The sequence below is a fragment of the Aplysia californica genome, unplaced genomic scaffold (genome assembly GCF_000002075.1).
Source record: "Aplysia californica isolate F4 #8 unplaced genomic scaffold, AplCal3.0 scaffold00119, whole genome shotgun sequence".
NCBI classification, from domain to species: domain Eukaryota; kingdom Metazoa; phylum Mollusca; class Gastropoda; order Aplysiida; family Aplysiidae; genus Aplysia; species Aplysia californica.
The window spans coordinates 877225-892084 of NW_004797389.1; the positions used below are offsets into that span (position 1 = coordinate 877225).

General features: G+C 39.5%; 1 protein-coding gene across 1 annotated transcript in view; it reads right to left on the reverse strand.

Annotated features, from left to right (window-relative positions):
* The window catches only part of LOC101854709 (QRFP-like peptide receptor), a 152405-nt gene that overhangs the window by 45744 nt on the left and 91801 nt on the right, over nt 1–14860 (reverse strand). The window contains exon 4 of the mRNA XM_005096018.3: nt 3482–3603. Coding sequence (XP_005096075.2) covers nt 3482–3603 — 122 coding nt within the window. The remainder of the gene's footprint in view (nt 1–3481; nt 3604–14860) is intronic.

Consider the following 14860-nt stretch of genomic DNA (forward strand, 5'->3'; position numbering starts at 1 on the left):
TCCCCCCCCCCCCCCTTTAAAGTAAAAAAAATAAAAATCAATTATTTAGAAAAATTTCTTTCTTAGCTAGATCTATTTTTATGTTCTGTGATATTCGATTTCCTTATTATAGTACTATATTGCACGTGAGCAACTAGATATGGCATGACGATACACCGCAATATTGAACGAATTTAGATCTAGATTTGATTCTACATGTGAACCTTCACGTTGAGCCTAACACCTTGTTTATTTATTTTTCTTTGATTACCCGAGTCTCCCGTAATAACATTCATCAGTAGTTGTGCCGAGAGCTAAGTCACTCTAAAACCAATTTGTCGAAATGATTTTTCATTCAGCCGTACATCTACCCAAATGTCAAATAAAAACGTATTAAGGCGTCGTGTAGATCTCATAACATTTTCCATTTATCAAGACTAGGAAGGAGATCAAAACTTAATTTCCCCGTCAAGTATTATATTAGACTGTTTTGGATGCCGGATGCCTCGGCGGTGATTGCGATACCTAAAGTGAGCTGAAAGGGAGGTGGCATTGCAGCAAACAGACTGAGATAGCAGTCAACATAAACACTCCAACTTGGCACAGAATTGGCTTACAACATAATATTATAACGAGTAATGCCATTCTGTTCAAAGTAAATGCAATGCCTCATCTGATCTGTTGCTAATCTCTGCAACATGAGCGTATTCTCATTGCCTGCCGCTGACGTATGTCGAGTAATAGATATGTATACATATTATCATACGAATAGAACATTTGAATTACCACCCTTTTTTATTGTTGTATTGTTATATCTCACAATTGAAATTTAAATCGCAAAAGGATTCAAACAATTGCATAAAAAAGGAAAAAGTAATTCTTCTTGGTTCTTTTAACGCTGACTTGCATTTGTGTTAAAACGTCATTGAAAGTCTTACAAAAATCCTAATTTGAATTTCGATTTCAACCAGATCGTGTTACTAATCTCTGACTGGCATTATTTTGGTAATTTCTTGTTGTCGGCCACTTCCTTTGAACTTTTTTCGGTAATGACGTCTGTGTGGTAGACATTGCTCTTCCTGGACGCTTTATGTTATTGCGGGGCATCCTGGTAAAATCGTGGTGAAACTGAAAAATGTGGCATTTTTCTGCCAGTTTGGACACGTTTCTCAAATTTTTGTTTACTCAACATTTTCTAAGTCAGTTTGAAAATGAATTTCTGTATGGATTTTACCGAAAAAAGCTAATTAAAGGCACAAAAATTGCAGACCCTCTGTTTCCAAAGAATCTCAAGCTTTGGAAGTCATCGAACTTTGGCGACCATTTTCTCGTTAATTTTACCTGTGAAACCAGGCAACCCCCACCTCCTTCGATCACAAATATCTCGACTTATATTCAAGATAGATGAGTGTTTTTTCTTATAAAAAGACAGAAAATTGAACAAGCTTAAAATATATATTATATCAATAACCCCGCTTGCCCAAAAATAGACGAGCGCCTGATTCGATCGCGTCGTGACACATTAATTGATGTGTCTCTTCATCCTTGCTGTGTTAAATAGGTGGTTTTGTGGTTTTATTAGGGGTTTTTTTTTTTTTTTTTTTGGGGGGGGGGGGGTTCGCACAGAAAAATGCGACGTATTGTTATGTATTGTGTATAATTATTATATTCGATTCAAGCTTCGTTTCATTATTTTGTATGTGATACTGGCTTACGTGACGTAATTGCGAATCTTTTTGTTTAGCTTTGGTTTTCTGCCTCCTTTATTTGTTATTTGTGAGGCAGCGTGGTGGAATCAGGCTCTCGTCAATTTTTGGGCTTGTAGAGTTATTGGTATCATCTTAAAGCTTGTTTACTTGTCTTTATATGGATGAAAAAAATATCCATTTATCTTGAATACAGGTCGAGATATTTGCGAAAGAAGGAGGCGGGGTTCACTTACTTTCAGAGGTAAAATTAGTGAGAAAATGGCCGCCAAAATGTATTTATTTCCTTAGCTTAAGAGTCCGTGGTAACTGAAAATTTACATTTTTGTGCCTTTAATATACGCTTTTCAGAAAAATCAACACAGAAATGAGTTCTTTCTTGGGCATGAAAGGTGTTGAGCCAAAAATCAAAAATTTGATAAAAATTCACGAACCTGCGGAAAAATGCAAGTTTCTTCACTTTGATTATTTTGACGATAGCCTGATTTCACCACGCTGCCTCACGTTTTATTGTTTGTTTCTGTTAGTTTCTTTTCTGAGGTGCAAGCGGTAGGGTGGGGGAGTAGGAGGCAAGTAATTTGACCTTGTCATTTTCCTCCATATTTTTTAAACGGCTATCTTTTTTCATCTGTGCGCGTGTCGATTGCTTCTAGTGTCGCTTGCAGATCTTTCTATTAAAGTATTCTCAAAACGTTTCTTTCTTTCTTTTTTTTTTATTGTTCTAGTTCAACCCGAAAAAGGCCACAAGTTCAAACAAAATATTTGTTTTCGTCTCTTTTGTATAAAACAGTTTCAATTATAAAAAGCTGGAAAAGGGTAATTAGATAGCCGCTGGGCATCGTGAAGCATCCTGTGAAGGACACGAGACCCGCCTTTTGGCCAATCGCCATAGGCGAGGTCCTCAACAAGCCAGAATGAGATAAGGACCACGCAACTCTCTCCTCTATCATTCCACGCATTTGTGTTACTGGGAAGATTTGAGCTATCTATCTCTCTCTCTCTCTCTCTCTCTCTCTCTCTCTCTATCTATCTATCTATCTCACTATCTATCTATCTATCTATCTATCTATCTATCTATCTATCTATCTATCTATCTATCTATCTATCTATCTATCTATCTATCTATCGTTGCATTACCGGGGGAGGGGGGGATCCAAATCTTGATTCTCGTCTCACAGAAATAGAGATTGTGCTCCTCGCAGACAGACATTCGGTGGAGTTGAATAAACATACTATATTATCCCCTCATCTGTTCTAATATCTGCAGTTTCTAACGTGTTCGGTGTGGGGATGTTTTGTTGTTTAACTGCTTAGTATTTTCTGCAGTATATTGTTCTATTTCGTAGGGAGGTTGAAAATTAATCATATAAAAGTACGAGCAATGAAGTATGTCTACGTTTAGGGGAATTAGGAGAGAAAGCGATCGAGAGAGAGAGAGAGAGAGAGAGAGAGAGAGAGAGAGAGAGAGAGGGTGCTTGGTGGCATACAGATTCTTGGTCTGAATGTATGTAACTAGCAAAAAATATTAATGATTCATGACACCACCGAATGTTTAAGGATGATAAAACTCTGAGATAAAAAGCATTATGCACTCATTGAAAAACAGTGTTGAAATCTTTGTGGGGGATTTTATAAAGATAAGTTGACCTTAAGCTGCTGTTAAACCACAGCTTTTTGCATTTTTAGAATAAGATAAACTAAGACAACATAAGAATAGAAGGTACCTTGGTTGTCTTTATCACCTGGAGACCTTAATTTTTTTATAACGATCTCGAAGAAAAAAAGCAGAGACTCACCTCTCTAGGCTCATGGTAGTCAGTGTAAGGACAGAACACAATGATGATACATTCTGAAGGTAGTGGACACCCTTGCACAGTAGAGCGCCGAATGTCCAAGAGAATGTAAAAAACGCTGCAAACTGTGGAGAAATAATTTTATTTATTAAACATTTTGAACAAAAGACGACAACAACATACAAATAAACAGATAAAACACAATAAAAACAAAAAGGAAAATAACAATTTAGACCAAGCGTAAAAGTTTTTAAAGTATAAAATCCGTCCCATATTAATTGCAACGGTGGAGAGTTTTCATACTTCCACAAAGATAACATGGTGAAGCTGGGCTGCCAAGCGGTGAGCAATGGACAAGATTAATCATAATATTATCGAAACTGAAAGAAATTACCTGGGACGGCCGCTATTAAAACAAATCAGGAAGAGACTGATGCATCTCAAATGGAACTAAAATTGTTGTGAAGACCTTGAACTTCTTGTTCAGGGGAAAAACAGTGGTGAAGGCGTTGGGCAAATAGAAAAGGTTTTAATGATTTTTAAAACTATTATAAAGAAATAAAAAGCACCGATCTCTTCTGGGGCGAGGTAGGAGTTTGGTCGCGTCACACAGAGCAGAGGGGGCTCTCATGGTCTTTTTTTGTTGTTGTTGTAAGTGCTTAAGGTCATATGAGCGCGCGGGACACATTAAACATTTTCAGTTTGTAGGAAATTTTGAATTTTGCCCGGGTGGCGGCCCACGCCTACTCTTATCGATTTTAGACCGCCAATGCGAGATTTTTCGCCCTTGTCCGAGAAGGCTAGACGTAGATCTTTCCTACGAGAAGACAAAGAGTGAGGCTGAAAGACAGCAGTAAGAAAGAGCCAAGGAGAAGCAGTAGAAAGGCTGCAAAAAGAGTCAGGAGCCCAGGGGAGGGGGCAAAGGAGGTGAGGGGGTGGGGGTACAAAGTGGAAACGAAAGCAAACAACAGAGCATTGCTAGAGAGCGTGAAAGGAGGTGAAAGGAGATAATTTTAGAGAAGAAACTGTTTCCGTCGCTAGCAGGATTCGAACCCGGGACCTTTGAATGAGAGACGAACATCTTAACCTCTAGGCCACGAGAGCCCCCCCTCTCATTGTCTACAGGTACGGTGTTCGCCTCTCATTCAACACGCCACGGGTTCGAAACCTGACAGCAACGACAAAGTTTCTTCTCTATAATGATCTTATTTCACCTCGTTTCACACCCTCAAACGATATTCTGTCATCTGCCTTCGTCTCCATTGTCTGCACCCCCTCCCTCCCCCCTCCTCTGAGCTCCTCACTCTTTCTGCCACACTAATATTGTTCTGAATTGTCGGAAATACGAATTTACGTATTTGTTACTTTCAAAATGTCGAAATCCATCACCTCGTTCATCAAATTTCAGCTTTTGCAACACTGTAGCATTTACAAGTGAAGTATTTCCATGAGAGTCAACAGGTCCAAGCTCAGAACAGACAAGCGATTACTCCTCCTAACTCGCAAACTATGATATGGCCCCCAAAGTATTACTTTGACTGAGTAGTGTTCCTGTATAATATCCATAGCGGGTACATTGTGTGAGTGAACGAAAATGGGACCGGGGGGGGGGGGTAGAAATAAAAAAGAGGGTGGGAGTTAGGGGTACGCACAGCAGATTCTTTTTCTGTTTCACTCTGTTGTTTCCGTAGCACCAAAGAGGGTTTCGAGGGTTTAACTTTTGTTCCATTTGTAGAGAACTGTTCGTTATTGTGTCGCTGTTTGTCTTATTGAACAAAACTTACGTTTCTTTGGCTCAAAACTCAGACTCTGTGAGAGTATACATTTGTGTTTTAAAAACGAGTTTGCTGATGCCGTAAACTTTTTTTTTTCGAAGAGACGCGAGTTCTACCAAAAGCAGGGAAGGAAAGGCACGTCCCAGTGAGGATTACGGATTATGTTGGTTCTTTCTCTGTGTGTCTACTTGGCTATTTAACGTGTTTGCTTGCAGGAGTTTCGACATGCATTATGGATAAGAAGGTCTAGTGGAGGTGTCTAATACAACAGGGTCGATGGTTCAGGACTAGATTCTCGCGGACACCCAAACGTGAAGAACTAATTATTGTGTGCGGGAGGGGAATATCTCTGTGCTGGCACTCCATGGAGTACGGGAGACAGACAGCTGACAGGCACATGGATGGATGGTGTGAGGAAAGGAATAAAGGAGGGGGCGGGAGGAATGAGTAGAGAACGAGAACATTATAGGGGGTGGAAGTAAGAGATAGAGAGTGGATCGGAAGAGATTAGATATGGGGGATTGGGGGTCGAGAAAGAGAATTGGGACGAGAGATGGGAAGGAACATATGAGAGAGAGAGAGAGAGAGAGAGAGAGAGAGAGAGAGAGAGAGAGAGAGGGGGGGGGAGGTAAAAGAAGAGAAGTAATCGGCATTTTTCGGCCAGTTTGGAATTTTGTTTCGAATCTTTGTTTTTTTACACAGTACCTTGTATGTCCATTCACAAACATTCTTAAGGGTGGATTTTTATGAAAAAACGTTGATTAAAGGCAAGAAAAATGTAAGTCTGCAGTTGCAAAGGACTTTTGAGCTATGGAATTCACCAAATTTGTCGACCATTTTCTCTCTAATTTTACTTCTGAAGCCAGGCGACCCGATCTCCTGTAATGGCTAATATCTCGACTTCTATTCAAGATAAATGTTTTGTTTTTTTCATCAAATGCAAGTAGAATTTACAATCTTTAAGATGATACCAATAACTATTTACCCAAAAATTGACCAGCGCCTGATTACACCTCGTCGTGAGAGAGAGGGAGAGAGAGAAAAAAAGAGAGAGAGAGAGAGAGAGAGAGAGAGAGAGAGAGAGAGAGAGAGAGAGAGAGAGAGAGAGAGAGAGGGCGGATCTCTCCCTCTCTCTCTCTTTCTCTCTCTCACGCACACACACACACACACACACACACACACACACACACACACAAACACACACACACAGTGCACGTGCATACACAGACGGGGAGATAGAAAGACAGATAGAAAAGAGAGAAAAATCGAGAGAGAGAGAGAGAGGAAGAGAGAAAGAGAGAGAAAGAAAAAGAAAGAGAGAGAGAAAAAAAACAGGAAACGGTCAATATAGTCGCCCAGACGGTCCTTTGATCAATATGGGCACGCAGTGTGGTCAATAACTCTCAGCAATATTCCGTACGACAATGGGTACGATAATTACTAACAAGCAACCTCGCCTTGTACATTTCTTAGGCGCTGTTTGTGTCTTTGCGTGAGATTGTCTACCGGGACGGGGGACAAAAAGAGGCCCAGAAAGCTGAATAAAAGAACCAGCAGTCGAAGAATAATAACATACTAAATAACGTTCTTTACGATTTCAGTCACTTTGGAAAAGGTTATTTTAGGCCCCACTCACTCCGTGAGAAGTTTTGCTTGTTGCATGGCTACGAAATATCCAATTTTCGCCCTTCATTCTCTCTTCACCTCAAAGTAACGTTATAATTCCTCACCGTGCGATGAGAGGATATTTTCCTCTGTGTACGGAGCTTTACGGCAGATCATATTTCTTCCTATTTGCATTAGAGGCGAATAATGATTTGCTGTAAAGCCCCGTATAGAACGTAAATGTAAAGGGAGTATGGGGGAAGATCATCCAATGCAACACAGAACACCAACACACAATTTTGTCAGTTGTAATATGAACACCGTATTTTGAGACTATAATGCATTTTCTCCGGATTTAGAGTAAATCATCGTCTGTAAACTTAAGCTGTCAAGTTCGAGAAAATCTCACTTGATGGCTACTCGAAAGTGGGCGAACTTCTTTCAACTTCAGAGACCTTAAATTTTAAAACAAATCTTTAATGAAGGCATCTTAACGCCCCCATCGACATAACTTAGATCAATTAGGAGACGGGTTTTCCACTTTGCCTGTCAGAACCAACTTGTTTGAGAGGAATACAGCATCCTTAGGAAGATTGAGTACTCGATAGAAACTTTCTCCCCACTCGAGAAAACAAACTCGGGTCTCCTGAATGAAACTCCAAAGCGGCAAAACTGACCCCGGTGAGAATTTTGTTTGGACTTGAAGGAGATTCCACTTGATGTAAAACGTTTGGGTTCCTGAGGGAATGTGAGTTGTTAGATGCAGTTGATCAAGATGTGTTGGTGCAGACTGGGGAGACTCAACTTCCGAGAAAACGCACCCCTGACTGTGAAATAGCTGGTGTGACATAATATTATATTGATTCTTTCTTTCTTAGGCGTTTGGCCACCATCGATATAATTTAGATTATCTAGAAGGTGAACGTTGGCCATTCCGGTTCGGGCTTATTATCTGAGTGAGAAGGATACAGCTTCCCTAAAGGAAGACCTAGATACTTGATAGAATTTTTGCCCAAACCACCCCCAACCCCACCCCCAACCAGTCTCCTGTACCAAGATATTCGAACACAGGTCGTGTCAGTGCCGAAACAAAGAAGGGCTTCACAACTACAAACATCAGTGTATGTTGGTTTAACCCTATCCGTACGCCCTGGGATCATTTTGTACCTCCATGGTTGTATTCTTCCTATTTTAGAATACTTCAAGTACGAAGATCTCTCTGAAACTTTCAGTATTTCTCAAAAAATCATTTTGACAGACTGTCATGCAAAGCGTACGGTTCGAATTAACGAGTAAATTTCCTCTTTGGAAATTGGTGGAACAATGTTCCCCTCGTCGTATGGATACGATAATAAAACACGACCTTCAAATAGGGTTAAAACATCTTTATATATATATATATATATATATATATATATATATACATAAGTCTATATTATACACATATATATCACTTAATGAAAACCACACTTTCCAAACATGAAATCAAGTCAGCTTGCGGTAGCTGATTACTTTTATTCAATAATTAGTTGTAAATATCCACAAGACGTAAGGGCCCTGATACACTACAGAACAGGTATTTTTCCTCAGGGTGTTGGGTTCTTCAGATTTTTCTAAAACTGAACTATCAATAAAGGAAAAGTAATTAAAATGTCCTTTGCATGGGCACTCATTTATTATTTTGCTTATATGTCATTGTTAGTAGTAGTAGTAGTAGTAGTAGTAGTAGTAGTAGTAGTAGTAGTAGTAGTAGTAGTAGTAGTAGTAGTAGTAGTAGTAGTAGTAGTAGTAGTAGTAGTAGTAGTAGTAGTAGTAGTAGTAGTAGTAGTAGTAGTAGCAGCAGTAGCAGCAGCATCAGCAGCAGCAGCAGCAGCAGCAGCAGCAGCAGCAGCAGCAGCAGCAGCAGCAGCAGTAGTTTAGTAGTAGTAGTAATAGTAGTAGTAGTAGTAGTAGTAGTAGTAGTAGTAGTAGTAGTAGTAGTAGTAGTAGTAGTAGTAGTAATAATATTATCATTCTTTTACTTTTTTATTATCATTAATATATTATTAATGTTATTATTATTATTATTATATTATTATTATTATTATTATTATTATTATTATTATTATTATTATTATTATTATTATTATTATTATTATTGTCGTGGTTAATATTTTTTTTATTATCATTATTCTTGTTATCTCAATATTCTCCTTTGTTTCCTTTGTGTTTATAATGGTCCTTTGTAAAACGTACATTGTTTTGCTCATTATAAAATTATTTTCAGAGTATCATTTCAACTCCTTCAAATAATGATATAATATGTCGAAGTTGATAAACGTATGGTAAAAATACATTAAAAACGCAGACTAGACATTTATGTTGATTTTTTTCTCGTTTAGAACGACACGGACCTCACATTTGTAGATGTCTCTAATCAGCGGTGAACACGGCCATGTTTAGGGCCTCTATTGGTTTAGCTGGTCACGGAAGTCTGAGAGCTTAGAAAAAATAAAATCAAGGACAAGCAGCAGCTGACAAGGGCGGGGTAATTGCCCGACTGATTTAGCTGTGGGGAACCCGTCTCAGCAGGAAATTACTCCAAGGTTTTTTTTGGGTGTGTTTTTCTTTCTTTCTTTGGGTTTTTTTTTGGGGGGTGGGTTATTTTTTGTTTGGATTAAGAACTGGGAATACTGCCTTTACTATTTCACTGTACAGCCAACAGGTTAGTTTTATTTTTCTATTTATTTTTCATTTGCTTTTCTGTTTTCTTTAATCCAGATTGTTAGTTATAACTCTTCTCATTTCAAATGTTTGATCCGTATTTACGACATTAATGCACGGAGGTTGAAAGGGCTTGGTTTTGGAGGGGGGACTTTGCAAAGTTTTATCTTCAAATTCGTTTGGGGTTTTTTTTTGTCTTAAATTTCGACTTTCTGTTTTATAGCATCGCGACCCCCGACCTGGGACAACCAGGGTAAAGTATTGCTGAGAAAAATCAATCTTGCGAAGGAAAAAAAAATCTGTTAAAAATCATTTCACTGCACAGGTCAGAAGTTGAAAAAAAGTAATCAACGTTTTTTGTCATTTCTTTTAAAACCTAAAAGGTTTCTCAAAACGATGACTTGAAACAGAACTCAAAATGTTCACTTGAATAGCCCCCCCCCCCCCCCCCCCATCTTGTTGAACAAAGTCATACACGTGGTCCACTCACCAACTCATCGACTTTTCATTAACAATTCACTCACTTAAAACTGTGCCAGAAAGTATACTATCACGTTTGAAACATTGTTTCAAAGAAGAACTGATAGGCACACAAAGAGAAGGAAACAAAAGGGTTAATAACTTTTAATACTATTCTCTAAATAACAACACGGTATGGAATTTGTGACTTTATTTTCCTCCAGTGTGCCCCTGCTGTTTTGTACAAATTGACCCATTTTTCAGATGTCGTTGAAATTTAAGAACCTTGTAATAATTGGCAGTTAGATTTTTTTTTCAGAATGTTTTGTCCTTAGACAGAACTTTATAATTTCTTTATCACCGATGGGTTTTTCCAAGACTACTCAGTTTCAGCTCAACTGAAAGAGCTGCAGAGCTGGCCAACGAAAGAAAACTGCATCTCCCCTCGACTCTTAACGGCAACAGAGGATGAAAAAGTAAACGTAAAAGTAAAGTAGACTCAGTGGGTGGTAGGAGGGCGCCAATTACTGAGTACTGCGTTTCTTACATTTTTTTTTTTCATTCTTTCTTGCCATTTCACAGTACTAAAAAAATGACCATTATTGTGTTCACATGTTTTTAAACATTAAAAGAGAAAAAAAAAAAAAACCAACAACAACTGCAACCCCAAATACTTATATGGTATACGAAGTAATAAGTAATATTAATATCCTTAAGAGCTAGTGGTAACAGTTTCAGTCAGCTTTTCGTTCTTACCATAATTACTTCCACCGTAATCACTGTCATCTTTACAATCAAATGTAAAAGCAGAAACTACTCTGCTAATTAAACCGCGGACATTTTTTTCGTAAATGGTGTTTTAAACGTCTGTATGGGTTTTACGGCCATATCAACACGTTCAATAAAAGTATGTATGGTTTTAACGCCACTAATTAACGCGTCCAATAACGGTGTGTATGGATTTTACGCCACTATTGACACGTCCAAAAGGACCTAACCAAATGAGCTGAGGGCTTTGATCTACTTTCTTTTTTACTTTATTCTTTCATCGTCTATGGCCGTTAGGCATCGAAGGGAGATGCAGTTTTGTTTTGTTTTCTTTTGGGGGGTTGGTTTTTTTGGGGGGGGGGTTTGGGGGGGGGGGTGGTAGGCCAACTCCACAGCTCTTTTAATTTGGATATTATAATTACGCAGGGTTTTCCTGATTTCCTCAGTCCACCTTTTGCGTTGCCGACATCTACCTTTATTACCTGAGTGCTTGGCCGAGGGCTTTAGTGACTCCACAAAATGACTCAAGTCCAAAAGAGTCCAGTGGGTGCGCTTGGTAGTTCAGTTCGACATTAAATGAACTAACGGAGAGCCAGAGGATATTTTAGTTATTACGGTAGACAAATTCACAAAGACAAAGAGTAGTCAGTCGTTTGATTTGGGGAAAACGGGGTGAGAGCAAGGAACTGATGAAAGCATAGAGGAGCCTCGTGGTATTATTAAGGAAACTGCACGTCTTCTATGAAATGGATATTGTTTAACTGCCCGAGATGGCCGCTAAAACGTCATTTCGATTGCTTTCATGTCATGGAAAGGAGTCTGTGGTTGGTAAAGACGTATATTATGAATATTGACCAATGACCTGGAGGTTTCCGGCGATGTATATTACGATTATTTGCCACTAATAGACAGTTTCATTGTGCTATTAATGTTTCTCTTCGGCGTATGTGGTGAAATGGATAGGCGTTTCGTCGAAGCTCTCAGGAGAAATAAGCTAGATTGTTTTTGTTTTTGGATTTGTTTGGTTTTTTGCTGTTTTATTTGCAATCGAATATCTTTGTCTGTCTGCTGGGATGTTGTGTCCCTCTTCACCCGGTTTTGCATTGACAGCCAATTTCAAAGTAAATTGTGTCAAAAGGTTGTGTTTTTCTTTTGTTTGCGTTTCATTTTTTGATTGGAGTCTTTTTGGGGGGCTGTTTGTTTATTTGTTTGTTTAAGTGTTTGTATGATTGTTTGTTTGTTTGTTTGTTTGTTTGTTTGTTTGTTTGTCTGTCTGTTTTTGTTGGTGAGGGGTAAAAGACAAGGGCAAAAAGAAAACCTGGTTGATGACCAATGCCCTTTAAAACATACAATGACCATCTCAAAACATTTAATCATTTTAATGGCCTTGAGCGTTAGCGTCTAGAAGCTGTCTACTCTTGACCTTGTGAAACTGTTGTCCTTTAAGGCTGGACTTGCGTGCCGATCTTGAGCAGATCGCGACGAGAGTTGTTCGCACCAGTCGACCTCCTCTGTCATTCGGTTGGAAATCCCCTCCCTCGGGTCCATTCCTTCAGCTAGCCTCTGTTTGGTTGCTTCTTGCTTTCTCGTCTTTCTTTCGATTTCTGTTCATGTTTAGGGGCGCTTTCATCTAATATCTTTTTTATGTTGGCTTAATAGTCCTGAGAATTTCAAATCGTTTTCTTTCCTTCATCGTCCAGTCTATGTCCACATTTAAATTCTTACGGCATCTGTGATGCAGCAGTTGAGCGCATTAGCGTTATATGTACGACATCTGGCGTCGACTCCAGACTAGAGAGATTTCTTATTGAGTATATCGGTCTTTCTGGTAGAATGTTGCATACTCTGAGCCTGGGTTACCGCTAAAAGGCAGAATCACAGCCCGACTCCTAATAAATGGTTTATTATAATATGGTTCAATGAGAGCGTAAAACGCCTTCCCCCACCCCCAGGAAACAAACAAACAACGACAGCAACAACAACAAAAAAACAATAATAAGAACAGCTACAACAACAACATCAATAACAACAATATAATTAAAATTCAATGTTCTGTCATTATCAAACCTGCTTCCTCGAGTCGTCTGCTTTCGGAATTAAGCTCTCTTTCGCTTACACTGCCACACGTTGTGTTTTACTAAAAGGAATAATATAATTAGATACTACTTTCATTTCCACATCCACTACCAATACGTTTTTCGGCGTCGGTAGTCTTGTGGCGAAGCTACTTGGGCCCGTAATCCTGAGGTTACAGCTGGAGACAGAGATGCTACTCCACAATATGGTTCACTCAACCAAAAAGTGTCCACCGCCATACGCTCTTGTTCTCAGATGGCGTTGCAGTACCTATTTAGAAGCTGTTTTTCGTTTCTCGGGAAGAAGAACGGGAATAGCACCCCTTTGCGCACGCAGATCAACTGCTGTTCATTGGTCAACGAAAAGTGGTGAGCGGTGGCGCCGCTAAATAGAGCTCTGAAAAGCTTATAAAAGACTACTAAAAGCCTACAGCAAAGAGGTTATATAATAATACCAGAGCTCACTACAGTGACGTCACACGTGTCAGTCACGGGAGCTTTCTTTGACTGAAAATATACTGCCACGCACAACTGAAGTACGCCGCGAAAAAGTCGTGCCCTCCTCTTTATTTCCTCTCTGTCATTTCACTGACACGACTAGACGTGATAAGTCGTGAGGACCCAAAAAACGTGTGTGCGTACAGCACTTCTTTTCGCGTGCGGACAGGCTCGCCCTGCCATCGAAATGTGGGGGAGGGGTGACCACAGAGCTATATACGCCTGCCCAACACCTTTTTTAAACACAGTCGGACGGAGTCGCGCTGACCTATGGGATCACCTGTTCCGACCTAGCTGCTCGTCCGTTATGCGGTGCACTTCAGTTGTGCATGGCAGTATAATTTCAGCCTTACCCTAATCGACATGACCGGCGTGCCCCTATTTACATGAACTATCTGACCCTCCAACCAGCTCCCCACAAGCTCAAGCATTTTAAACACCATTCTGCCCCCTTATGTTAGTGCAAGCTTTTAGATGTGCTCCTAAGACCGCCGAGACGCCTCCACGTGAGTCTTGAAGCGTACTGTTGAACTGCGCATGTCTTGACTTTGAGGTTCAGCGTCCAAAAGCAGGCACTGGCAGCCCCCACCCCATTCATTTACGTGGGTGACATCACTGCCAAGACTCTAGTACTTATATAATAACCCTTTTGGCCCACAAGAGTTTCACTTGTTCCCGCATTCATTCTCAGTTGTTGTTTTTTTTTAAACAAAATCCAAGCCATAACATTTTCATACAATATAATTGCGATGCGAGTGTGGTACGGAGGTTGCCCTGATATTTTCTCTAAACTTCCACAGTCAGCTGTTCACAAAGTACGCGCTTATTCTCATGGGGCGCCAACGTGATTTTGAGGACTCTGTTTTAAAAGACTCAAACTAAACAATCTTTTAGTTTTAGTGTAGAATCTTTGACAAGAGGTGCGCTGCTCAGCTCAGCCCGATATAATAAATTTATTATTGTCCTTGGGAAAGGCACTTTACACGTTTATTCACTCACGTGTGAGTGGGTACCCGGCCATAAACAATAAAAATATAATATCCTGTGAGTGCTATAGTGTTTTAGTGCCTGTAAAGTGATAGCTTACACTTTATTGTGCTTTCCAGGAAGATAAGATTTTTTCAGAATGCTATCACGTTTTCTGGGATTATGTTTACTTTATGGATATAGAAAAGACATGTATCATAATTTGTAGTATTTTGGCGCTTCATAGTTGGTCGCTTTCAAGAACAAGGGGGCTTTCCCGAAAAATGATGTTTTGAGAAAATCGAAGGTAAAGTTTTTGCTACTTGTTCAGTTGTTTTTTTTTAAAAGACAAGTAGTGTTTTCTCTATACCCAAACAAGTATACACACCAATAAAACCAAAATTCTCCTACAAGTAGGGCAATACCCACTTTTGGTGTAGGTTAAGATGGGCTACACTCCCAAAATCAAAATTCGGCTCAAAATCATGGAATTTGCGTTGTAGGCATTTTTAGCTTCCTCAGCATCTCCTACA